The sequence below is a fragment of the Scomber scombrus genome, chromosome 23 (genome assembly GCF_963691925.1).
Source record: "Scomber scombrus chromosome 23, fScoSco1.1, whole genome shotgun sequence".
Taxonomy (NCBI): Eukaryota; Metazoa; Chordata; class Actinopteri; order Scombriformes; family Scombridae; genus Scomber; species Scomber scombrus.
This window is the reverse complement of record NC_084992.1, coordinates 3281343-3306253: the sequence shown is the minus strand read 5'-3', so window position 1 is coordinate 3306253 and position 24911 is coordinate 3281343. Positions and strand designations below refer to the sequence as shown.

General features: G+C 37.0%; 2 protein-coding genes across 2 annotated transcripts in view; one reads left to right on the top strand and one right to left on the bottom strand.

Annotated features, from left to right (window-relative positions):
* Positions 1-24911, top strand: part of LOC134006179 (zinc finger protein 208-like) — a 1001836-nt gene that overhangs the window by 642212 nt on the left and 334713 nt on the right. The window lies entirely within an intron of this gene.
* Positions 15702-24911, bottom strand: part of LOC134006183 (uncharacterized) — a 65366-nt gene continuing 56156 nt past the window's right edge. The window contains exons 18-28 of the mRNA XM_062445267.1: positions 21204-21296; positions 20760-20867; positions 20492-20521; positions 19912-20022; positions 19474-19581; positions 19068-19187; positions 17636-17665; positions 17126-17236; positions 16718-16834; positions 16199-16306; positions 15702-16031 (exon numbers count right to left, since the gene is read on the bottom strand). Coding sequence (XP_062301251.1) covers positions 15891-16031; positions 16199-16306; positions 16718-16834; positions 17126-17236; positions 17636-17665; positions 19068-19187; positions 19474-19581; positions 19912-20022; positions 20492-20521; positions 20760-20867; positions 21204-21296 — 1077 coding nt within the window. The 3' untranslated portion in view covers positions 15702-15890. The remainder of the gene's footprint in view (positions 16032-16198; positions 16307-16717; positions 16835-17125; positions 17237-17635; positions 17666-19067; positions 19188-19473; positions 19582-19911; positions 20023-20491; positions 20522-20759; positions 20868-21203; positions 21297-24911) is intronic.

The window sequence follows — 24911 nt, the reverse complement described above, 5'->3', positions numbered from 1 at the left end:
TTGTGATTTGATTTTTTCAATATTGTACATCTAAAAATTTTCTGACATTTATTCAATATGTTGTATCAGCTGGTTCTGTGATCCTGGAGAGTCCTGTTCGTCCTGTGATGGAGGGAGATGATATGACTCTGCGCTGCAGAAATAAAACAAACACCAACAACCTCCGAGCTGATTTCTACAAAGATGGAGTCTTCATGCAGAGCAGTCCTGTAGCAGAGATGACCATTAACAGTGTTTCCAAGTCTAATGAAGGACTCTACAGGTGCAACATCTCTGATGTGGGAACATCACCAGAGAGCTGGTTGGCTGTCAGAGGTGAGACATAAGAGTGCTATATAGGCAAGGCAAGGCAGTTTTATTTATATAGCGCATTTCATACACAGTGGCAACTCAATGTGCTTTACATAAAACATTGAGAAACTTGAAAAAAAAACAAATAAAAATAAAACCCAATCATAGTAAACACATACATACCCCCCCCCCCCCACACACACACACACTAATAATAAAAACAAAGTACAGAAACATAGAAAGAAAGAGAAATAAAATACTATGATAGAGCATTAAAAATAAGATTGCAGCATAAAATAATGATTTGCTTTAAAATCATTAAAAGGACATAGAGTGCAAATGAAAGATTACAATTTAAAGTGCTTTGAAAGAAGAGCTCAATCATAAGCACAGGAGAAGAGAAGTGTTTTTAACCTGGATTTAAAAATATTCACAGTTGGGGCTGATTTCAGTTCTGCTGGTAGTTTGTTCCAGTTGTGTAAAAGCTGCTTCACCATGTTTAGTCTGAACTCTGGGCTCCACTATCTGACCTGAGTCAGTAGATCTCAGAGCTCTACTGGGTTTATATTCTACTAACATGTCATTCATGTATTCTGGACCTAAACCATTCAGTGATTTGTAGACCAGTAGCATAACTTTAAAATCTATTCTATAGCTGACTGGGAGCCAGTGTAAAGACTTTAGAACTGGAGTAATGTGCTCTGATCTCTTTGTTCTGGTCAAAACTCGGGCTGCGGCGTTCTAACAAAATAAAGATGATATTTTACTGTTTGTATGGCCAGAATTCATCCCAGGAATAAACTACTGTAAGAAACAACCAACAAAGAACTATATTTCTTTCTTCCAAAATATTATTAATGTCATCAGAAAAACCAACAACTATTATTTTAGGAAAGCTACAGTTACATTTGTACATTGTGTAAAAAATAACTTTGGACCATTGATGAGAAAATTCATTAGGAACAAACTGATTGACAAAGTGATACAATTTGGACCGATAGAATAAAGCATATACAAACAAAAAAGTAAACCACTGTAGTCTGTGAGTCAGAGTACATGTGAATTTCCTCTCTTGGGATCAATAACGTCTTGTCTTTTCTTTCTTATATTCTTTGCAGCACATCACTGTCTTCACTCCTGCCATATTTACCTTGTCTTAAGGACTGTGTTCACCATTGTGCTGATTGCTCTGCTGCTGCTGGTGGTGGGACTACTTCACTGTGGGAAACTCAAAGTTGCATAGAAATAACTGATACCCACTCATATGTAAAGGTTTCAAGACCAAATTTGACCATAGCTTAAGAATGACCCATATAGTGATTTGAGTTTGACATGCCTCCATCATCGTTAACATGAAGGTTGTTAGCATGAATTGTCTCTTCTGTTCCTGCTGAACCATCACACTTTATGATGGTGTCTTGTGTATTTTTTTGTTTTATTTCTCATAAGTATACTTTTCATCATGTTTATCAGTTGGTAGTATTGACTGATTTTCGATCAGGCTGTCGCAATATAGCAGCTTGCACACCAGAAGATTTTAAAAGCACGTACAATAATGATTTTTTTTTAGAACAAACACTGTGGCAGCTTTCATCAGACAAAATAGCAACATGAGCTGTTAGAGTTTCTTCTCATGCATGTTTATTTGTATGTTGGTTGTTAAGGTTAAAGTCAAGTGTTGAAAACCACAGCAACAGACGTGTTATCTTTTCAAAATGTGTCATCAGTCTTCATCTGTGTTTTATTTTAGATGCTGCAGATACAGGTGATACTTTTAGTTTCTAAGACAAAGGCACATCATTTAAAGAAACTTACAGAGTAAGACGATAAGTCTGGGAATAAACTAAGATATTAAATATTCACACTAGATTCACACAGAGCAGCAGATTACACTATGCAATGAAATTCTTAATTTACAGTCTGTCACCAAATGCTGTTTATATTAAAAAGTGTTGGGGTTGCAAAATAAAAGTATCTGAAATGGCACAAGTTGAAGAGTTTAAAAGCAGTTAAATACATAAATACAATAAACATATAATAATAAAAGGTGTACAGGTTAAAGTTGTGCAAAAAAGAGTGTGTTGTGCAAACTTGTCATGTTTAAAGTCTTATGTTTATAGCAGCATAACAGAGTAATGTAACAGGGAATATACATAAATGTGCAGAGTAAAAATATTAATATAGGATATAAATTAGGTTAAAACTCTATTGATTGCCTGTGGAAAGTGTTGTTGGATTGTATGGACAGCTGCAATGAGTTGTTTTTTTAATATGTGTTGAATAATATTTCACTTAGAATAATCCAGTGTTTATAATCGTGTGGTGTTCTTCATGTACTGAAAGCCTAATATCTGTTGGTATGGTTTATGTTATTTTTTGTTATTAAATCTCACTTTTTCTCTAGTCTGCCAACCTCTTTTTTTTCTTTTTTTTCCAGCATCCTATTACAGGTTTCATGTTCTGCCCTTTATATGGGGAGGGAGCACTACAGACTGTGTTAGCAATGGGAGAAAGACACTTTCTGGAACAATTAATCATATGAAGCAACTGTGTTGAAAATGGTTCACTGTTTTAAAGCATTTTAAACAGTCAATATGGCGACATCTGCTGGGACACTTTGATATTGCTTTTTATATGCAACGATTCAGGGCAAGACATCATGAAACAGGCAAAATATATATAAACTCACTGCTGCCATCATGTTTTCTGTCATATTTTGTTAAAAGCTGTTTAATAAAAGTTATTTACCAAAAACTTTCTCAGTGTATTTATTTATATATAGAGATAATAAGTCATTTGTTAATACGGGTTATAATTATTTCTTATTACTTTTATTATTCTTTTAAAATTTGATGAAAAGTCAAATTACAAAAATGTGGGGGAATTTAATGTGTTTGTGCAGAAGGTTCAAAGAATCCTTTCCACAGAACTGGGCTTCAGTCTGCTCCTCTTCTTGCTCACCATCTCTACAGCTTTGGAGAAACGATGCTGCTGGCATGTTTTAGCTAGTTTAAAAATAATACTACTTCAACAGTAGTATTATTGTTGTATTTTGGATTCTATGGGTGACACCTGCATGAACGACGATAGAACTAACTGAGCATATGAGCACTTTCACAGCACTCACACAGATAATATCTGTTCACATGAGCAATATAATAGCCTGCACTGAGCTCATGCATGACTGTAACAACTACTATCACTGCTCTCCTGCTCACAAAACTATCACCTGCTTGATCAGTGTTTTTTCTTTCTGGCAGTGAACAGACTCAGTCACCACTGTATCCCTAAATATAACAGATTGAGTCTGTCCTTGGTTTAGTCAGCTACCTTTTGAAAGTATGAGGACATAAAGTGACTTAAGATGAATGGATACAACATACTGGAAAAATTGAAAAGAAAGATTTTTGCTTATTAAGATTAAATCAAAGATAAAATAAGTCTTTAAAATGATGATGTGAAGAAATCTCAAATACAGTAATAATGTTTGTGATGATAAATCATTACTAAACTTTGCTTCCTCAGTTTCCCTGGATTTCTTCTTTGTGTTTGATTCTCACGACTTTGCAGAGTGTGTTGTTGAGTGTGACTTACTATAGACTATCACCAATAAACCACAGAGGAAATGAGTTTGAGAATAACTGTGAATTACTGTTGATTACGTGACAATACATGCATGTTACAGGGTTTCCCACAGAAAATGTGTTAGTTAAGGTGGTGGGGAGCAGTGAGACTGGGGGGGGGGGGGGGGGGGTGTCTTGTCAAAAGTAGGCTATAAGACAGCCACGGTAAACGCAACTAGCCTTGACAATAAAACATTATGCCTAAAATCCCTCCTTAAATGCTTCATATAGGGGGGATTTTACTTTGTTGGGGGGGACTATAGGTCACTTAAAACACTTGACGCGGACATTAATCATGTATTAAAAGCAATTCTAAAGAGGTGTGTTTTGAGAAGTGATTTGAATGTGGGCAGGTCGGTGTAGTCACGGATGTGATTGGGGAGCGAGTTCCAGAGGGAGGGGGCAACAATGGAGAAGGCTCTGTCACCCCAGGACCGGTGCTTGGTACGGGGGGGTGGGGATAGAAACATCAAATACATATTTTAATGCAGCATATAACATTTAATATGTATGCAAGAATACTGTAGATTACACATTGTATATATATATAAAGATTATTCAAACATTTTCACTTTTTAAAATCTTTACAAACCCCAAAATGTAAAAATAGTGAGGTATTGTTACTTTTTACATTTTTACATTTTTACATTTAACAGTGGAGAATACTGAGGAGATTGCTTTCTAGGTTTCTTTCAGCAGTGATGTACAGAGACTCTTCAGGCAGCAGGGCAAACAAAAACAAGTTTGAAAAGAGCACCTTTACTGTCTGCAGGGTAAAAGTTATAATAATAATAATAATAATAATAATAATAATAATAATAATAATAATATTGCATTTTATTTAAAGGCGCCTTTCAAAGCACTCAAGAACACCTTACAAGGCACATAAAACACAACAACAGTACATCAAATAATATAAATCAGGTAACATTTAGTGCAAAGATAAAGAATAAATATGAATGTGACTATAAAGTGCATCAGTACAATAAATAAACAAGAACGTGATGCATAGTTAGTGTGAGACAGAGTATGCCACTCTGAATAGGTGCGTTTTCAGGCGGGATTTAAAGGTGGAGACAGAGTCAGAAGTGCAAATGTCTGGTGGGAGAGAGTTCCAAAGGCGGGGGGCGGATCGGCTGAAGGCTCTTGACCCCATGATGGTAGTTAAGTTGGCAGATGGGGCAAAGAGCTGGTTGGCAAAGGAGGATCGGAGAGTTCGGGAGGGTGTGTAGATGTGAATCAGTTCCGAGAGATATGATGGTGCCAGGTTGTGAAGGATCTTGTAAGTGAGGAGTAGAATCCTAAAGTCAATGCGGGATTTGATAGGGAGCCAATGAAGTTGCTGCAGGGCAAGAGTGATGTGTTCAATAGAGGGAGTTCTGGTTATGATACGAGCGGCAGCGTTCTGTACCAGCTGGAGTTTGTGAAGAGATTTCCAAGGAAGACCAAAGAGGAGAGAGTTACAGTAGTCGAGACAGGATGTGATCAGGGTGTTTACCAGGATAGCGGTGCAGGTTTGTGAAAGTGAGGGATGGAGACGATGGATGTTACATAGATGGAAGTATGCAGTCCGAGTAACGTTATCGATGTGGGCTTTGAAAGATAATGTGCTGTACAGGATGACACCCAGGCTCTTTACCTGAGGGGATGTAGGAATTGTGGAATTGTCAATGGTAAAAGTTATGGTAAAAGTTATGCTAACTTTAGGGATTCTTGAACCAATCCGAAAGTCAGAGATGGTCTACCCCTCTTGACTGAGAGTCTATAACTCTGATTGACTTTTAAACCACAGGAAGAGGAAGTTCTGAACTACATTATATTTAAACTGCATTCAGTCTGATGTTCAGACAGTCAGCAGCAAGACATCATGGAGGTCACAGCTCTCTGCTTCAGACTGTGTGAGTACTCGCTTGTTATGGTTTCTTCTCTTCATCATCTACATCAAAGTATCTCTGTCTGATGTACAAATCTATTCCTTTGTTCATTCAGTGATTATTCAACTCATTCAGCTGGCGACACAAAGTCAGAAAAGTGGTAAGTAACAAATTCAAAATCACAGAGATACTCTTTAATGTTTTGTTTGTTTATTATTGTATCAATGTTTCATCTAAAAACTCAATTAGTAGGCTGAAATCAACCTTTTGAATCTATTATGTAATTTAAGTTCCTGCAATTTTGTTTAATTTTGTATTTTCAATCATTAATTAATTCATGTTCATGTTTCTGGTGAATATCTTAATGCATCTTGCAAAGAGACACAATTTGAACCTTTTCTGTCACAAGGTGAACACACCTACAGTCATTTGTTTTGATCCAGTTCTGGATGTTTAATTTACCTCTCATTTTCAGATGCAGTTTTTCTTCGTATCACTCCAAACAGACTGCAGCACTTTAAACGTGACTCAGTTTCTTTTTACTGTGATGGGTTTGTTCACTTGACTCAGTTGAGAGCAATCAGGAATACTGGGGAATTTAAACTGGAATGTGGTATTAAGAAGACGCCAACAGTATCCTTCTGCAGCCTCGACAGTATCTATCCTGAGGACAATGGGGAATACTGGTGTGAGACTGATGGAGGACAGAGAAGCAACAGTGTCAACATCACTGTGACTGGTACAGTATGTTTATTGTGTTTCTAAAACCAATATATATCCATTTTGAACTAATGATCTGTTTCTCACCCAGTATGTCTTATATGACACTGTAATTAATTTTATAATGTATAATATTGCTTGTTCTCAGGTCAACATGTTAAAGATGATCAGGTTTACTGAGAATTTGGTAGATTCTATTGAATGTATATTTTTACAGAATAGTGGAAAATGTTTAAGGGAAAATTAAAACATTGAATAATAAGCCATTGTCACTGCCTGAGGTTGTCAATATACATCTTATTAAGTGAGTAGATGGCTCAACTTAATCATTTAGCATTTTAAAGCGATTCGATGGGGTCAGGATCAAACTGGAACCTTTCTCTGTTTAAAGTCTAAGTCTGTGGTAAAATCTAAAATTGCTTATTCAATTATAATACAAAATCACAAATGCACTATGGTACATATATGTATAAGGCCCTTCCTACTGCTACATTTTTTTATTTTCATTGTGTTCTGTCTAAATCTGAAATGTATTGCGTTCACTGAAGTGCTTTAGTTTGCAGTAGGGATTTAGCCATATGAATACAATTTTGGATTTTATTTTTTTCCAATCCTGTCTAAACTTTAGTTTTCTATTGTGTCACTGCAACATTGTACATATAACATAATTGTAACATTTTTCAATATGTGGTTTAGCTGGGTCTGTGATCCTGGAGAGTCCTGTTCGTCCTGTGACGGAGGGAGACGATGTGACTCTGCGCTGTAGAGACAAGGAAAACTCCACCAACCTCCGAGCTGATTACCTCAAAGATGGAGTCTTCATGCAGAGCAGTCCTGTAGCAGAGATGACCATTAACAGTGTTTCCAAGTCTGATGAAGGACTCTACAGGTGCAGTATCTCTGATGTGGGAACATCACCAGAGAGCTGGTTGGCTGTCAGAGGTGAGACATAAGAGTGTTATGTAACAAAATAAAGATGACATTTTCCTGGTTGTATGGCCGTAATTCATGCAGATTATACATGATGATGGTAACCCTACTTATGAGAAATGCAGTGGTTTGACATTCAGTAGAAATTTAAATAAAAGTTTGCTTGAAAAAGTAGTTTAGCTTTGTCATTTTTCCCTTTTCTCCCAATTTTATACTGTGTTACTGCAACATTGTACATATAACATATTTGTAACATTTTCTCAATATGTTGTATCAGATGGTTCTGTGATCCTGGAGAGTCCTGTTCGTCCTGTGATGGAGGGAGACAATGTGACTCTGCGCTGCAGAGATAAGGAAAACCCCACCAACAGCCACACTGATTTCTACAAAGATGGAGTCTTCATGCAGAGCAGTCCTGTAGCAGAGATGACCATTAACAATGTTTCCAAGTGTGATGAAGGACTCTACAGGTGCAGCATCTCTGGTGGTGGAACATCACCAGAGAGATGGCTGGCTGTTAGAGGTGAGACATAAGAGTGTTACATATAACAAAATGAAGATGACATTTTGCTGTTTGTATGGCCAGAATTCATATGCATATTGTTGATGGTAATCATGCCATAGCTGGTTAAATTATTTCTAAATGTTTTATGGCCATCTTGCTTAAATTAAGACCTCATAGGTAAATAAAAAGTGATATTTTAGTGACAGTTTCGTGCTGCATATTCTTCATATTTCCAGTTTGTTTATATATTTAAACATGTTGCATTGTTAAACCCTCATGACTACCAACTGGGGTCTCTGGTGATCCCAGGAATAAACTACTGTAAGAAACAAATAACTTATTTCTTCCCAAAATATTATTCATGTCAATAATGCCATCAGAAAAAACAACAACTGTTATTTTAGGAAAGCTACAGTTTTGGACCATTGATGAGAAAATTCATTAGGAACAAACTGATTGACTAAGTGATACAATTTAGACCGCTAGAATAAAGCATATACAAACAAAAAAGTAAACCACTGTGGTCTGTGTACTCAACATGTGAATTTCCTCTCTTGGGATCAATAACGTCTTGTCTTTTTTTTCTTAGTCTTTGCAGCATGTCACTGTCATCACTCCTGTCATGTTTACCTCGTCTTAAGGACTGTGTTCACCATTGTGCTGATTGCTCTGCTGCTGCTGCTGGTGGGACTACTTCACTGTGGGAAACTCAAAGTTGCATAGAAATAACTGATACCCACTCATATGTAAAGGTTTCGAGACCAAATTTGACCATAGTGGAAGAGTGACCCATATAGTGATTTGAGTTTTACGTCCCTCCAGCAGCGTTAACATGAAGGTTGTTAGCATGAATTGTCTCTTCTGTTCCTGCTGAACCATTTTGTGTATTTTTTTGGTTTATTTCTCATAAGTATATTTCTCATCATGTTTATCAGTTGGTAGTATTGACTGATTTCAGGCAGTCGCAATATAGAAGCTTCTGCACCAGAAAGTTTTAAAAGCATGTACAATAATGATTTTTTTTAGAACAAACACTGTGGCAGCTTTCATCAGACAAAATAGCAACATGAGCTGTTAGACTTTCTTCTCATGCATGTTTATTTGTATGTTGGTTGTTAAGGTTAAAGTCAAGTGTTGAAAACCACAGAGGCAGATGTGTGATCTTTTCAAAATGTGTCATCAGTCTTCATCTGTGTTTTATTTTAGATGCTGCAGATACAGGTGATCATTTTAGTTTCTAAGACAAAGGTACATCATTTAAAGAAACTTGCAGAGTAAATCTGGGTATAAACTAAGATATTAAATATTCACACTAGATTCACACAGAGCAGCAGGTCACACTATGCAATGTCACCTGCAACTTTATTAGGAACACATGTGCAATATAATTCAATCCAATACAACAGCTCTGCTGTTTATACATTTTCAGTTTTTGTCGACATTATCAAAAAAAGTGATAATTCTACTTTGTTTATTACTGAGGTTGTACTAAGTGGTGGTGGTGTACTTGGGTGCATTACATTGAATGGTGTTCTTAATATTTTGCCCTCATGTATGTTAATGGAGTGGACAAAATATAAGGAACACCTTTCAATATAATGCACCCTAATACACCACCATCACTCAATAATGAACATAAAGCAGAATTTTCACCTTCTTGTCAAAAAATGTATAAGCTTCATAAATGTAGAATTTATAGCAGAGCTGCTGTATTGGATTACATTAAATTGCACAAGTTAAGCCATTGAGTCTATTTTCCACCTTTAATTCACAGTAATATTGTTCTACTTCAATATATTCCTGTTATACCTTCTGTTGGCCACTGGGTGGAAACAGAGACCCAACAATCTGCTGGTACTCACCACAGGCCACCAAAACTGTCACTTCTGCTTTTTCATTATAGAAACATCAAATACATATTTTAATGCAGCATATAAAATTTAATATTTATGCAAGAATACTGTAGATTACACATTGTATATATATATATATATATATATATATATATATATATATATATATATATATATATATACAGATTATTCTAACATTTTCGCTTTTTAAAATCTTTACAAACACAAAAATGTAAAAATAGGGAGGTATTGTTACTTTTTACATTTTTACATTTAACAGTGGAGAATACTGAGTAGATTGCTTTCTAGGTTTCTTTCAGCAGTGATGTACAGAGACTCTTCGGGCAGCAGGGAAAACGAAAAAAAGTTAAAAAAGATCACCTTTACTGTCTGCAGAGTAAAAGTTATGCTTATTCTAGGGATTCTTGAACCAATCCGAAAGTCAGAGATGGTCGAGGCCTCTTGACTGAGAGTCTATAACTATAACTGACTGACTGTTAAACCACAGGAAGAGGAAGTTCTGAACTACATTCTATTTAAACTGCATTCAGTCTGATGTTCAGACAAGTCCGCAGCAAGACATCATGGAGGTCACAGCTCTCTGCTTCAGACTGTGTGAGTACTCACTTGTTATGGTTTCTTCTCTTCATCATCTACATCAAAGTATCTCTGTCTGATGTACAAATCTATTCCTTTGTTCATTCAGTGATTATTCAACTCATTCAGCTGGGGACACACAGTCAGAAAAGTGGTAAGTTTAAGTTCCTGCAATTTTGTTTAATTTTGTATTTTCAATCATTAATTAATTAATGTTCATGTTTCTGGTGAATATCTAAATGCATCTTGCAAAGAGACACAATTTGAACCTTTTCTGTCATAAGGTGGACACACCTACAGTCATTTGTTTTGATCCAGTTCTTGATGTTTCATTTACTTTTCATTTTCAGATGCAGTTTTTCTTCGTATCACTCCAAACAGACTGCAGCACTTTGAACGTGACTCAGTTTCTTTTTACTGTGATGGGTTTGTTCACTTGACTCAGTTGAAAGCAATCAGGAATACTGGGGAATTTAAACTGGAATGTGGTATTAAGAAGACGCCAACAGGATCTTTATGCAGCCTCGACAGTATCTATCCTGAAGACAATGGGGAATACTGGTGTGAGACTGATGGAGGAGAGAGAAGCAACAGTGTCAACATCACTGTCACTGGTACAGTATGTTTATTGTGTTTCTAAAACCACTATATATCCATTTTGAACTTGTAATTAGCTGTTTCTCACCCAGTATGTCCAGTATGACACTATAATACGTTCTATAATGTATAAAATTGTTTGTTTTCAGATCAACATGTTAAAGATGATCAGGATTACTGTAAATAGTATCCAGTATTTACATTGAGTTCTGTCTAAATGTGAAATGTATTGCATTCACTGAAGAGCTTTAGTTTGCAGTCAGTCAGTCCTCCCACTTTTGTCAGATTTTTTTTCTATTGTGTTACTTCATCAGTGTTCGTGTGACATGTTTATAACTTTTCAATATGTTGTATCAGCTGGTTCTGTGATCCTGGAGAGTCCTGTTCGTCCTGTGATAGAGGGAGACAATGTGACTCTGCTCTGTGGAGATAAGGAAAACTCCACCAACCTCCGAGCTGATTTCTACAAAGATGGAGTCTTCATGCAGAGCAGTCCTGTAGCAGAGATGACCATTAACAGTGTTTCCATGTCTAATGAAGGACTCTACAGGTGCAACATCTCTGATGTGGGAACATCACCAGAGAGCTGGTTGGCTGTCAGAGGTGAGACATAAGAGTGTTACAAAACATAATAAAGATGATATTTTACTACTTGTATGGCCGTAATTCATGCAGATTATACATGATGATGGTAACCCTACTTATGAGAAATGCAGTTGTTTGACATTCAGTAGAAACTTGAATCAATGTTTACTTGAAAAAGTAATTTAGTTTTGGTGATGTATTTCCCTTTTCCCCAATTTTCTAGTGTGTTACTGCAACATTGTTCATATTTGTAACATTTTCTCAATCTTTGGTATCAGCTGGTTCGGTGATCTTGGAGAGTCCTGTTCATCCTGTGATGGAGGGAGATGATGTGACTCTGCGCTGCAGAGATAAGGAAAACTCCAACAACCTCCAAGCTGATTTCTACAAAGATGGAGTCCTCATGCAGAGCAGTCCTGTAGCAGCGATGACCATTAATAATGTTTCCAAGTCTGATGAAGGACTCTACAGATGCAGCATCTCTGGTGGTGGAACATCACCGGACAGCTGGTTGGCTGTCAGAGGTGAGACATGAGAGTGTTATAAAACAAAATAAAGATGATATTTAGCTGGTTGTACGACCAGAATTCATATGAATATTGTTGATGGCAATCATGTTTATGAGAAGTCTATTTGTTTGGCACTTGGTAGAAAGTTTGTATAAAAAGTTAGTTTGAAAAAGGAGCCTGTCTATCAATGTTGTAAAAATTTAAACTATTAGCTGGTTAAATTATTTCTAAATGTTTTACAGCAATCTTGCTTAATTTATGATGTCATAGGTAAATAAAAGTGATATTTTGGTGCCACTTTCCTGCTGCATTTTATTCATATTTCCAGTTGTTGATATGTTTAAACATGTTGAATTGTTAAACCCTCATGACTACCAACTGGGGTCTCTGGTGATCCCAAGAATAAACTATTGTAGGAAATAACCAACAAAGCACTTATGTCTTCCCAAAATATTATGCATGTCATTAATGTCATTTGAAAAAAATATTATTATTATTTTAGGAAAGCTAGTTACATTTGTACATTGTGTAAAACAAAAAATTTTGGACCATTGACGGAGCACATGAGGAAATTCATTAGGAGCAAATTGATTGACAAAGTCACCAAACTTTGGAATGATAGATATGACAAAAAGTATAGCTCTGGGATCAATAACGTCTTGTCTCTTCTTTCTAATATTTTTTGCAGCACATTACACTCAGAGCTCTTCTTCAGACGACACCTCACATCACTCCTGTCATATTTACCTCGTCTTAAGGACTGTGTTCACCATTGGACTGATGGCTCTGCTGCTTCTGGTGGTTGGACTACTTCACTGTGGGAAACTCAAAGTTGCATAGAAATAACTGATACCCACTATCATTTAAAACATGATATAGTGATTTGGATTTGACGTTAATCCACCAGAGTTAACATGAATGCCGTTAGCATGCATTGTTTCTTCTGTTCTTGGTGAACCATCACCAACATGAAACCCTAACCCTTTAAATAACTTTTATTTCTCATATGTATATTCCTCATTATGTTCATCAGTCGGTCGTATTGACTGAGGCAGTTGCATTATGGCCACTTGAGTACCAGAACGTTTATAAGCACGTATGGTAATGTTTTTTTAGAACTGCAAAAACACTGTGGCTTTCATCAGGCAACATCGAAACATGAGCTGATAGAGTTTCTTCTCATGCATGTATATTTGTATGTTCGCTGTTGAGGTTAAAGTCAAAAGTTGAAAACCACAGAGGCAGACGTCTGATCATTTCAAAATGCACCTTCAGTCTAGATCAGTGTTTTATTTTAGATGCAGCATAAGCAAATGATAATTTGAGGTTCTAAGACAAATGCACATAATTTAAAGAAACTTATAGAGTAAGATGATAAATCTGGGCATAAATTAATAATAATAAATTAATTAGTGTGCTGTTCGACTCCTAACAAAAACAAGGAGAAATGAGCATATTACTCCTGTTTTAGCTGCACTTCATTGGCTCCCAGTGTCTTTTAGAATAGACTTTAAGGTTCTTTTACTGGTTTTTAAAGCTCTGAATGGTTTGGGACCAGCCGACATCACATACACTCTGTCATTCTATAATCCCTCACGTGATTTCAGATCATCCACAGCTAGGTTTTTAAATATACACAATTTCGCCCAAAAGGAAATAGGAAGCACAGCATTCTTTAATTATGCTCCAAAATTATGGAATAGTCTACCCAAAGCTGTAAGAGATGTGAGATCTGTGAACATTTTTAAACGACAACTGAAAACATATACCCACTTCTTTAATCTGTTTTAATTTAATTAATTAATTAAATTTTAATTACGTATTTAATATACAAAATTCACACTAGATTGACACAGAGCAGCAGGTTAGTTTATGAAATGAAAATTCTTACTTGGTCTGTAATGCAGTTTGTATTAAAAAGGAGAAATAAAATAACAGTATATGAAACAGCACAAGTTAAAGAGTTTAATAACGGTTAAATACAAAAATTAAAAAAAAAAGATAATAATAAAGGTGTATACTGACTGCACAGGTTAATACAGCATGTGCAAAAATAATAGTGTACAATGCAAAGGTGCCATGTTTTAAATTGTATGTTTATAGCAACATAATGTAATTTAACAGGGAGTATAGATAAATATAGGATATAAATTAGGTTAAAACATATAACATATTTATTGACTGTGGGAGGTGCTGTTGGGTTGTATAGACAGCTGCAGATCATCTTCTTTTAATAATGAAAAAATGTTTGTATGCTTACGTAAAAACTCATCTGAAAAACTTGTGTATAGACTGAATGGAGAACTGTTGATTAGAGATTTAATTAGTAGTATAAAGTGGTAAAAAGTTATTACATATATTTGATCTTATTTCATTTTTTTTTTTTTTTAAATCCAGTGTTTATAATTGTGTGGTGTTCTTCATGTACTGAAACTGAAACTAACTTACTTACCTAAGCACATTGTATTTGTTTGTTTGTATGATATATGTTATTTTTGTTTAATTTCTTGCTATTCATTTTTTGCCTTGGTATCATTGATGTTTTTTTGTTATTAAATCTCACCTTTTCTCCAGTCTGCCAACCAGTTTTTTTTCCAGCATCCCTTTACAGGTTTCCAGTGCCCAAAAATTATCTTCTGCCCTTTATATGGGGAGGCAGCACTACCCTCCAGTACAGTGTGTTAGTGATGGGACAAAGAGGCTTACTGAAGTAATGACTCATATGAAGCAGCTGTTGAAAATGGTCCACTTGTATTTGATAGGGTAAATGTCGACACCTGCTGGGGCACTTTGGTATTGCTCTTACATGCAACGATTCAGAGCAAGACATCATGCAACAGGCAACATATTTTGCTTCATCAATGAAGAGTTATTGCTAAGTAAGATATCCACATACACAGTAAATTAGTTAAAATAAAAATAATTTTAAAAAACCAGAATATTACATTGCACTTTTGAATATATTTTGTACAAAATGTGTTTTGAATTGTTGATTATACCACAAGAAAAACAAACAAACTTGGATTTTTACTGGTCACCAATATGTGTTTCTGCCAGAAGAGTCTTTTTTTGGGTTTCCTGATAATTTTGATGTTTTCATGTTACTTTTCACATTCAGCATTTGGAACTATAAATTCCTCACAGGCATCTCACGGTTGGTGATGAAAGTTGGGAAATAGGGAGAATATTTTAGTTTAAAAGGAGCAAAATAGTTACTGTAAGACTAAACACTAAACCATAGATTGTATATAAGAAATGGACGTAACATCTGTGACGTCACCCATTGGTTCGTGGACTGATGCTCGGAGGCCAATAGTATCGGATCTGAGCAGCGCCATCTTAAAAATTTCAGGTGCATGCCGGGAAAAATAAAAACACGGATTCTACTTATATGGGCATCAGGAGGAGCATGAGGCGCCCTCCTGAACCTGTGAACCAATCAACCTGTCAATCACGACGTAGCCATGCCCTAATGCATACCCTGCTTTATCATCACATATAAAATCAGGGAGGCCAAAATGTCCCAAATGAACATCATACTGCATTGAAGAAGGCTTTAAACTAGCGATTGAGACCAGAAACACATTTTGAAAACGTTTACTGAGGTTAGAAATCAAGTGAGAAGTTGGTGAATTCTCCATTGACTTGTATAGAGACGGAAGTCCTTTTGACACCAAAACGGTCGCCCCCTGGTGGCCATTTGATAGAATGCAGTTTTAAATTACTTCTGCGTTGGCCTCATTTCAGAGGACCGGAACTCCTCGCCTGCACTAAACTAAAACACTGTGTGGCAGCTGGGCTGATTATTATACTTCAGTGGTTTTCACGATCTCTTCATGACAGTTGATGAGCTCAACGAGGAGTTTGTCTCCTTTGTTCCAACGCTTCAGTTCCTTCCATGTCAGGTTAGAGGGAGGAAGATGGAAACCTGAACCTGGGACCCATATCTGTAAAATCCAAAGTTCACACATAATAACAAAATGATAAAATAAAACAACTGTTTCAGGAAAAAATATTTTGCATGTAAAGTTACAGAGCTGAATTAATGAAAAAGAAAGAAAGAAACAAAGAAAGAGAAAATTCAACAACATGAACTGAGAAATCAAAGACTTACAGTCACTTTCTTCTCAGCTCTAAGTTTAAATGACTTCTTAAATGTGTACATGATGGGGTTTTCATCGTTGAGCTTGACTCGTAACATCCAGCCTTCCAGTTTAAGGTCCTGCAGAAAAGAAATTTTACATTTACATTTAGTCATTTAGCAGACGCTTTTACCCAAAGCGACTTACAAGGGAGAATAACATTCAAGCTACATTGCAACAGAGACATTAGTGTGACAATAAATAAATACTGCTAAGTAGTGCTAAGCTTAAATTGGACACAAGAAGGAGGATGAAGGAAAAACAAACAAGTTAATGTTACAGTGTTAAATCCATGAGTGTGTGACATTTAAACTGTTCACATGAAAACAAGAGAAAGTAGATTCTGAGGTAAATACTGTAGAGGGTCGTTAGCTTGGCTTTAACGGTCCATTTAAAATAATCCTGGATACACTTCATCAATGTAGAGCTACTAAACCTAACAGTACATGTTCTCATGTTTATACACAGTTCATCCTCACAAACACCATCACCTCTTTAGACTTGTTGGTGAGACGGAGATATTTTCCATTTGGGTCGAACTCCACAAAGACCTCAGTTGAGTTTTGGTCAGCCAGGTTGGTGTCATTATGTTGGCTTACATTTGGCCTCTGTGGGAAGCAATACATTAAAATTAAAATACATTTTAAGAATAAAACATGAAACGCCACATTTGCAAGAAAGGTTTTAAAGGAGGCCATGATGCACAGATTAATGATCAGTAATCTCTCATATTAACAGAATATCAAGTTACACAGTGAAGAACTGATTGTGGCAGCCTGATGTCATTTGCATATGTGCAGTATATGTTTCTGATATGTTGTGTATGTTTAAGAGGAACGAAAAACAAACAAATTGGTGACTGGAAATAAAACTTCAGAGGAAAATATACAAATATGAACCTCTTTGGTTTTGGTCTCAAACTCCTCCTGCTTGGTCTGCAGCTCCTTCTTCAGTGTCTCCACTTCTTTTTCAGTTTGTTCCTTCCTCTGCTCCTCCTCCTCGTCACTGAACTGGACAGTATGAAGACATGTGACTGAACATACTACACAATGACCCACATGACAATCAATCATCTGACTTTTGTTGGATAACAAGTGAGAAAACTCAGTTATACATGTAGTAGAGAGCATTACAGTTTGTTTCAAAGTTTTCTGTGTAGTTTTATTTCAGGTGTGTGAGCACTAACATGTGATTTCCCCTCAAAATAAACTGTACTAATTCAAACTCTCTCTGCTGCTCTTCTGCTCTGATAAAGTTGTTCATTGCTGCACAATTGTATCTGTTAATGAGGTTCATGAAGAAATTCATTAATGAGCAGCAGAGAATCCAGTCAGCATTTAGTGCTGATAAAAGGCAAAGTTTTCCTAAGAAAATGTCAGAGTGTGTCATTACATGCAATGAACACTTACTGGACTCCAATTTTCTATGATTGTCTCCAGCTGGAGGAGGGAGAGATAAAGAGAGACATGGTTACAATAGTAAAGCATGTGAATAAATAAACAACCTGATGACACAGTTACACTAAATCCAATATGAAAAACTAACTTTATATACACCGATCAGGCATAACATTATGACTGCTGACAGGTGAAGTGAATAACACTGATTATCTCTTCATCATGGCACCTGTTAGTAGGGGGGGGATATATTAGGAAGCAAGTGAACATGTTGTCCTCAAAGTTGATGTGTTAGAAGCAGGATAAATGGCTAGACAACTGGGTTAGAGCATCTCCAAAACTGCAGCTCTTGTGGGGTGTTTCCGGTCTGCAGTGGTCACTATCTATCAAAAGCGGTCCAAGGAAGGAACAGTGGTGAACCGGCGACAGGGTCATGGGCAGCCAAGGATCATTGATGCACGTGGGGAGCAAAGGAACAACAGATGAGCTACTGTTGCTCAAACTGCTGAAGAAGTTAATGCTGATTCTGATAGAAAGGTGTCAGAAAACACCGTGCATCGCAGTTTGTTGCGTATGGGGCTGATGGGGCTGCATAGCCGCAGACCAGTCAGGGTGCCCATGCTGACCCCTGTCCACCGCCGAAAGCGCCAACAATGGGCACGTGAGCATCAGAACTGGACCTCGGAGCAATGGAAGAAGGTGTCCTGGTCTGATGAATCATGTTTTCTTTTACATGATGTGGATGGCTGAGTGTGTGTGCGTCGCCTACCTGGGGAATGCATGGCAGCAGGATGCACTATGGGAAGAAGGCAAGCCGGCGGTGGCAGTGTGATGCTTTGGGCAATGTTCTGCTGGGAAACCTTGGGTCCTGCCATCCATGTGGATGTTACTTTGACACGTACCACCTACCTAAGCATTGTTGCAGACCATGTTCACCCTTTCATGGAAACGGTATTCCCTGATGGCTGTGGCCTCTTTCAGCAGGATAATTCGCCATCCCACAAAACAAAAACGGTTCAGGAATGGTTTGAAAAGCACTGCAACGAGTTTGAGGTGTTGACTTGGCTTCCAAATTCCCCAGATCTCAATCCAATCGAGCATCTGTGGGATGTGCTGGACAAACAAGTCCGATCCATGGAGGCCCCACCTCGCAACTTACAGGACTTAAAGGATCGGCTGCTAACATCTTGCTGCCAGATACCACAGCACACCTTCAGGGTTCTAGTGGAGTCCATGCCTCGACGGGTCATGGCTGTTTTGGCAGCAACAGGGGGACCAACACAATATATTAGGCAGGTGGTCATAATGTTATGCCTGATCGGTGTATAGTCAAAGGGATTTTATATGCAACATGTTACTGAGAAGAAGTAAATTTAATGAAGTTAAGATGATGTTTGGATCCATTCAGTCTGCCTCAAACAGCAGAGATGATGAGACACTGAACCTCTTTGGTCTTGGTCTCCAGATTCTCCTTCAGGGTCTGCAGCTCTCTCTCCCTCCTCTGATTCTCTTCATGGGGCTGCTGCAGCTCCGTGAGATCACATTCAGCTTGTTTGTTTTCAACCTGAAGGATTAAGAGGAACAAGACGAGAGAAAATTCATGTATCAACATTTAAAGCTATAAACCGCCATTTAACCAGGAGATCTGACCCCTGTTGTGTCTTCATCAGATATCAAACTCTGGTTTGACATTCAGGTGAACAGAATCAACATCACAGCAGTGATCAATTAAACTACCATCATGTATCACACTGACACACTGTGACTGGTTATGTGTGTGTATCACTAATATCTGTAATTCATTAACGTCAGCCATCTTCATTCAGACACTTCATTATGATCACATTAACCTCTTTTGTCTTTAGGTCCAGCTGATTCTTCAGGTCCTTCACTTCTTTCTCTCTGTGCGGTTTCTCCTCCTGCAGCGGTCTGTCAGCATTGGTTTGTTTTCCATCCAACTATGAATCCAGAGAGACATGGAGAAAGATTATAACAATACATTTAAATTAAAATACATTTCAAGAATAAAACATGAAATGCCACATTTGCAAGAATGGTTTTAATCATGATGCACAGATTAATGATCAGTTATCTCTCACATTAACAGAATATCAAGTTATACAGTAAAGAAATGATTGTGGCAACTTGCTGTCATTTGCATATAAACAGTATATGTTATTAATATGTTGCTTCAAAAATAAAAACAAAGGAAATATTTAAGAGGAACGAAAAACAAAAAGGTTTGTGACTTGAAATAAATCTTTTGAGGAAAATATACAAATATGAACCTCTTTGGTTTTGGTCTCAAACTCCTTCTGCTTGGTCTGCAGCTCCTTCTTCAGTGTCTCCACTTCTTTTTCAGTTTGTTCCTTCCTCTGCTGATCCTCCTCGTCACTAAACTGAACAGTATGAAGAAACATGACTGAACATACTACACAATGACCCACATGACAAAAACATCTGACTTTTGTTGGATAACAAGTGAGAAAACTCAGTTATACATGTAGTAGAGAGGCTGCATTTCAGTTTGTTTCAAAGTTTTCTGTGTAGTTTTATTTCAGGTGTGTGAGCGCTAACATGTGATCTCCCCTCAAAATAAACTGTACTAATTCAAACTCTCTCTGCTGCTCTTCTGCTCTGATAAAGTTGTTCATTGCTGCACAATTGTATCTGATAATAAGGTTCATGAAGAAATTCATTAATGAGCAGCAGAGAATCCAGTCAGCATTTAGTCCTGATAAAAGGTGAGGAGGCTCCATTATACAAACATAATGGATATATTACAATAATTAATTAGTTTTGTGTCGAGGTGTTTCCTTAGAAGACTTGAAATGTCAGAGTCATTACATTTATACGATGAACACTTACTGGACTCCAATCATCTATGATTTTCTCCAGCTGGAGGAGGGAGAAATAAACAGAGACATGGTTACAATATTAAAGCATGTGAATAATTAAACAACCTGACGACACAGTTACACTAAATCCAATATGAAACACTAACTTTATATATAGTCAAAGGGATTTTATATGCAACATGTTACTGAGAAGAAGTAAGTTTAATAAAGTTAAGATGATGTAGGGATCCATAACGTCAGCCATCTTCATTCAGACACTTCATTATGATCACATTAACCTCTTTTTGCTTTGAGTCCAGCTGATTCTTCAGGTCCTTCACTTCTTTCTCTCTGTTCTGTTTCTCTTCCTGCAACAGTCTGTCAGCATTGGTTTGTTTTCTATCCAACTGTGAATGCAGAGAGACATGGAGAAAGACTATAACAATAAATTAAAAGTAAAATACATTTCAAGAATAAATCATGAAATGCCATATTTGCAAGAAAGGTTTTAAAGGAGGCCATGATGCTCAGATTAATGATCAGTAATCTCTCACATTAAGACAACATCAAGTTATACAGTAAAGAAATGATTGTGGCAGCCTTCTGTTGTTTGCATATGTGCAGTATATGTTACTTAGATGTTGCTTCAAAAATAAAAACACAAGAAATCTTTAAGAGAAACTAAAAACAAAAAGGTTTGTGACTGGAAATAAAACTTCAGAGGAAAATATACAAATATGAACCTCTTTGGTTTTGGCATCAAACTCCTCCTGCTTGGTCTGCAGCTCCTTCTTCAGTGTCTCCACTTCTTTTTCAGTTTGTTCCTTCCTCTGCTCCTCCTCCTCGTCACTGAACTGGACAGTATGAAGACATGTGACTGAAAATACTACACAATGACCCACATGACAAACAAACATCTGACTTTTGTTGGATAACAAGTGAGAAAAACCCTCTCTCTGCTGCTCTTTTGTGCTGATAAAGTTGTTCATTGCTGTAAAATGTTATTTGTTAATGATGTTCATGAAGAAATTCATTAATGAGCAGCAGAGAATCCAGTCAGCATTTAGTGCTGATAAAAGGTGAGCAGGCGCCATTATACAAACATAATGGATATATTACAATAATGAATTAGTTTTGTGTCGAGGTGTTTCCTTAGAAGATTCTGTTGAAATGTCAGAGTGTCATTACATTTCTACAATGAACACTTACTGGACTCCAATCATCTTTTATTTTCTCAAGCTGGAGGAGGGAGAGATAAAGAGAGACATGGTTACACAAAATCCAATATGAAAAAATTAACTTTAGTCAAAGGGATTTTATATGCAACATGTTACTGAGAAGAAGTAAGTTTAATAAAGTTAACATGATGTATGGATCCATTCAGTCTGCCTCAAACAGCAGAGATGATGAGACATTAAATAAAGACAAAAGGATTAAGATGAAGAGATGAACCTCTTTGGTCTTGGTCTCCAGATTCTCCTTCAGGGTCTGCAGGTCGCTCTCCCTCCTCTGATTCTCCTCACGGAGCTGCTGCAGCTTCATGAGATCACATTCAGTTTGTTTGTTTTCAATCTGAAGGATTAAGACAGAAAAGATGAGAGAAAAGTTCACGTATCAACATTTAAAGCTTAAAACTACAAACTGACATTTGTGACTGATAAATAATCAGCTTTTGACCTGGAAACTACAACATGACAATAGTGAAAGACTAAAAATCTAATGAAAGTCATGCTCAGATTTCTGTGGATTTTATACAATTGAGAAATGTTTTTCTATTGTAGAAACATTTTCAGTGCCACAAAACACTCATGATTATAAATGAAACATTGAGACATAAAGTTTGTTCAGTGCTGCTCAGTTCTGTCTCAAGAGGTTTGAGTTGTTGACTTCTGTTGAGTCAGTTATTTTCTGTATCAGAAACCACTGAGTATATTGTTGTATTTCTACCATGATCACTTAAAATAGAGCTGGAAGACTGGCCTGGAGTAGTTTGATCTCTTTCCAGTTGAAACTGAGGCGAGAATGACACAGATAAAACACAGAAATGTACATACATTTTCACACCCGCTTCTCAGAGTGATCGGTCAGGGTTATGGTAGTTAGACAGTCTGCAGGGTTTTAACACAGGAGTACGACACTATGAATGTCTCCCAGGGGAAACTGAAAAAATAGTGTGGTACTTGTAAGTAACTTTTAAGAGGGTTTCTATCAGGGACGTCACTAGGATTTTATGTTTAGGGGGGCTTAGCCCCAAAGTAATCCAATACAACAGCTCTGCTATAGATTCTGCCCTTTTTTTTTTTTTTTTAGAAGTTTATACATTTTCAGCTTTTGTTGACATCGCCAAAAAAAGTGATAATTCTACTTTGTTTATTATTGAGGTCATATAGTGGTGGTGGTGTACTTGGGTGCATTACATTGCACCCTAATACACCACAATCACTAAATAATAAACATAAAGCTGAATTTTCACCTTCTTGTCAAAAAATGTAGTATAAGCTTCATAAATGTAGATTCAGAGCTGTTTCATTGGATTGAATTAGTTTGCACAGGTTAGGCCATTGAATATCTTATGTAGTTAAGTTATTCTCTGAACTATATTTTATAGTAATTACAAGTTATATAGTATTATACAGTTAAGTAGTTATATTCAGTTTCAGTAGCATTAGCATCACGTGTTTTTTGAATGCCTCACTCTCCCTCTTCAGGACTGCTGAATGAGAAACATCTGAGTGACTTAATATCGGCGTTTTGTAACATTAGCTGATAAAACGCGCAGCAGTGCAACATTTTACACTTTGCGCCGTTAATATCACCTGTTTAGTTGGAGCCGGTCATACTATGAGCCAGTTAGCCTGAAACTTGTTACCATAGTAACGTCAGTTACCTGTCTGAGGATTAACGTTGATAATGTTGACATCACATGACGCTGTTTTCATTAGTTTTTCGGGCTCCGCTGTTTTTTCTGAGCAGGTTCTGCCTCAGATGATGTAGATTTATGTTTTAACCAGCGGTCTGTGTTTGTTTCCTTAAACTTAATATCACTGTTAGCTTGTCTGTGTTATGCTAGCGGGAGGTACAGAGAGAGCTACAGGTGTGTTCAGGGTCGAAGTCAGACAGTCGGACACAGCGGTTTCGACCAGTCGTCCTGCAGTAAGCACCGCTGCAGACGTTGGTTGAACATTAATATACATCGCTGTACATTTTTTGAAGATTTAAGGCGGCAGGCGTGTGTTGCTTAGGCAGCCGCCTAAGCTGGAAAGTGCTGTGGGAAAGACTGAATGGTTTGGGGGGGGGGGGGGGCTTTAGAACATTTTAGGGAGGCCCCCCAAATTGGCCTAACGACGTTCAATGTTTTCACTTCCTGTATGCTTCTATTTTGGCGCTCTTCGGGCGGAAGTAGCGGTACCCGTCATTGTAAATAAGTTTTCTTCATGTCAGTTCTGAGTATATGGCAGACGGTACGGTCACTAACTACAGCTCTTCTGCAAAAGGATACCTTCAGATGTTTCAGCGACTAGTTGGAGTTGGGAACAAGGTGGTGTGTGTAAATAATGTGTATGTGCAGCTATTGTGCTTCCTTGTTTTATATTTACTGTGGAGAAATGTTTAATGTGTTACCATGCTAACATTAGCCTCTGTGTATGTGTATTGGGCCTCGTGGTGGTGCTGTTGAGCTATAAGAGCCCTTTGAGTCCTTTTATGTGTTTATTGCAAATGTTATGTTATGTGAAATTGTGGACTAATTCTCATATGTAAGGTTAAGGCATATGGATTATTTTTATTTGTGTTGTAAGAGCCTATTTTATTTATTTATCTGTCCATTAGCTCTTACGGTGTAAAGGAAGAAAGGAGAAGGACGGAGAAATTTGTGTTCAAAATTAAGGATGATGGCCAAACATGAATAAACACATCTGTATGCTTCACCCTCATTCCGGCTGGGGTTCACTATAGTATTATCTCCCAATTAGTGCAAGAGTCAGAAATTACAAATAAATCTGAAGTGAACTGTGACTTCTGCAGTGTTTCATCTCAGCTACAGTGAGATTAACACATCACTTAATTTCCTGGTTTTGTCTTATCCTGCACTTTGGTTTCTTTTTCCTCCACTGCAAATGACTCTGTTGTGTTTTAACTCACATGTTTGTTCTTTTTTTCTTTTTTCCCCTTTTTCTCTTCTGACACTGCTGTAGTTACTGTTAACGTCTCTCCATCTGTGTCTACTACATTGAGAGGCTGCATTTCAGGATCATCACTTTTAGAAAGGTTCTTGTTTCCTCCTCCATCAGTTTCATCCCAGCAGCTCTTGGTCTCTGTGTAAAAATAAAGGCAGTGATATTACAGAATAAAAGACTTTTACTTTCATCCCATGAAGTTTGATGTCAGTCTAACATGAGATATAAGAAGGCTGTAAGTACTCCATGAATCAAAATATTAAAATGAAAGGCACT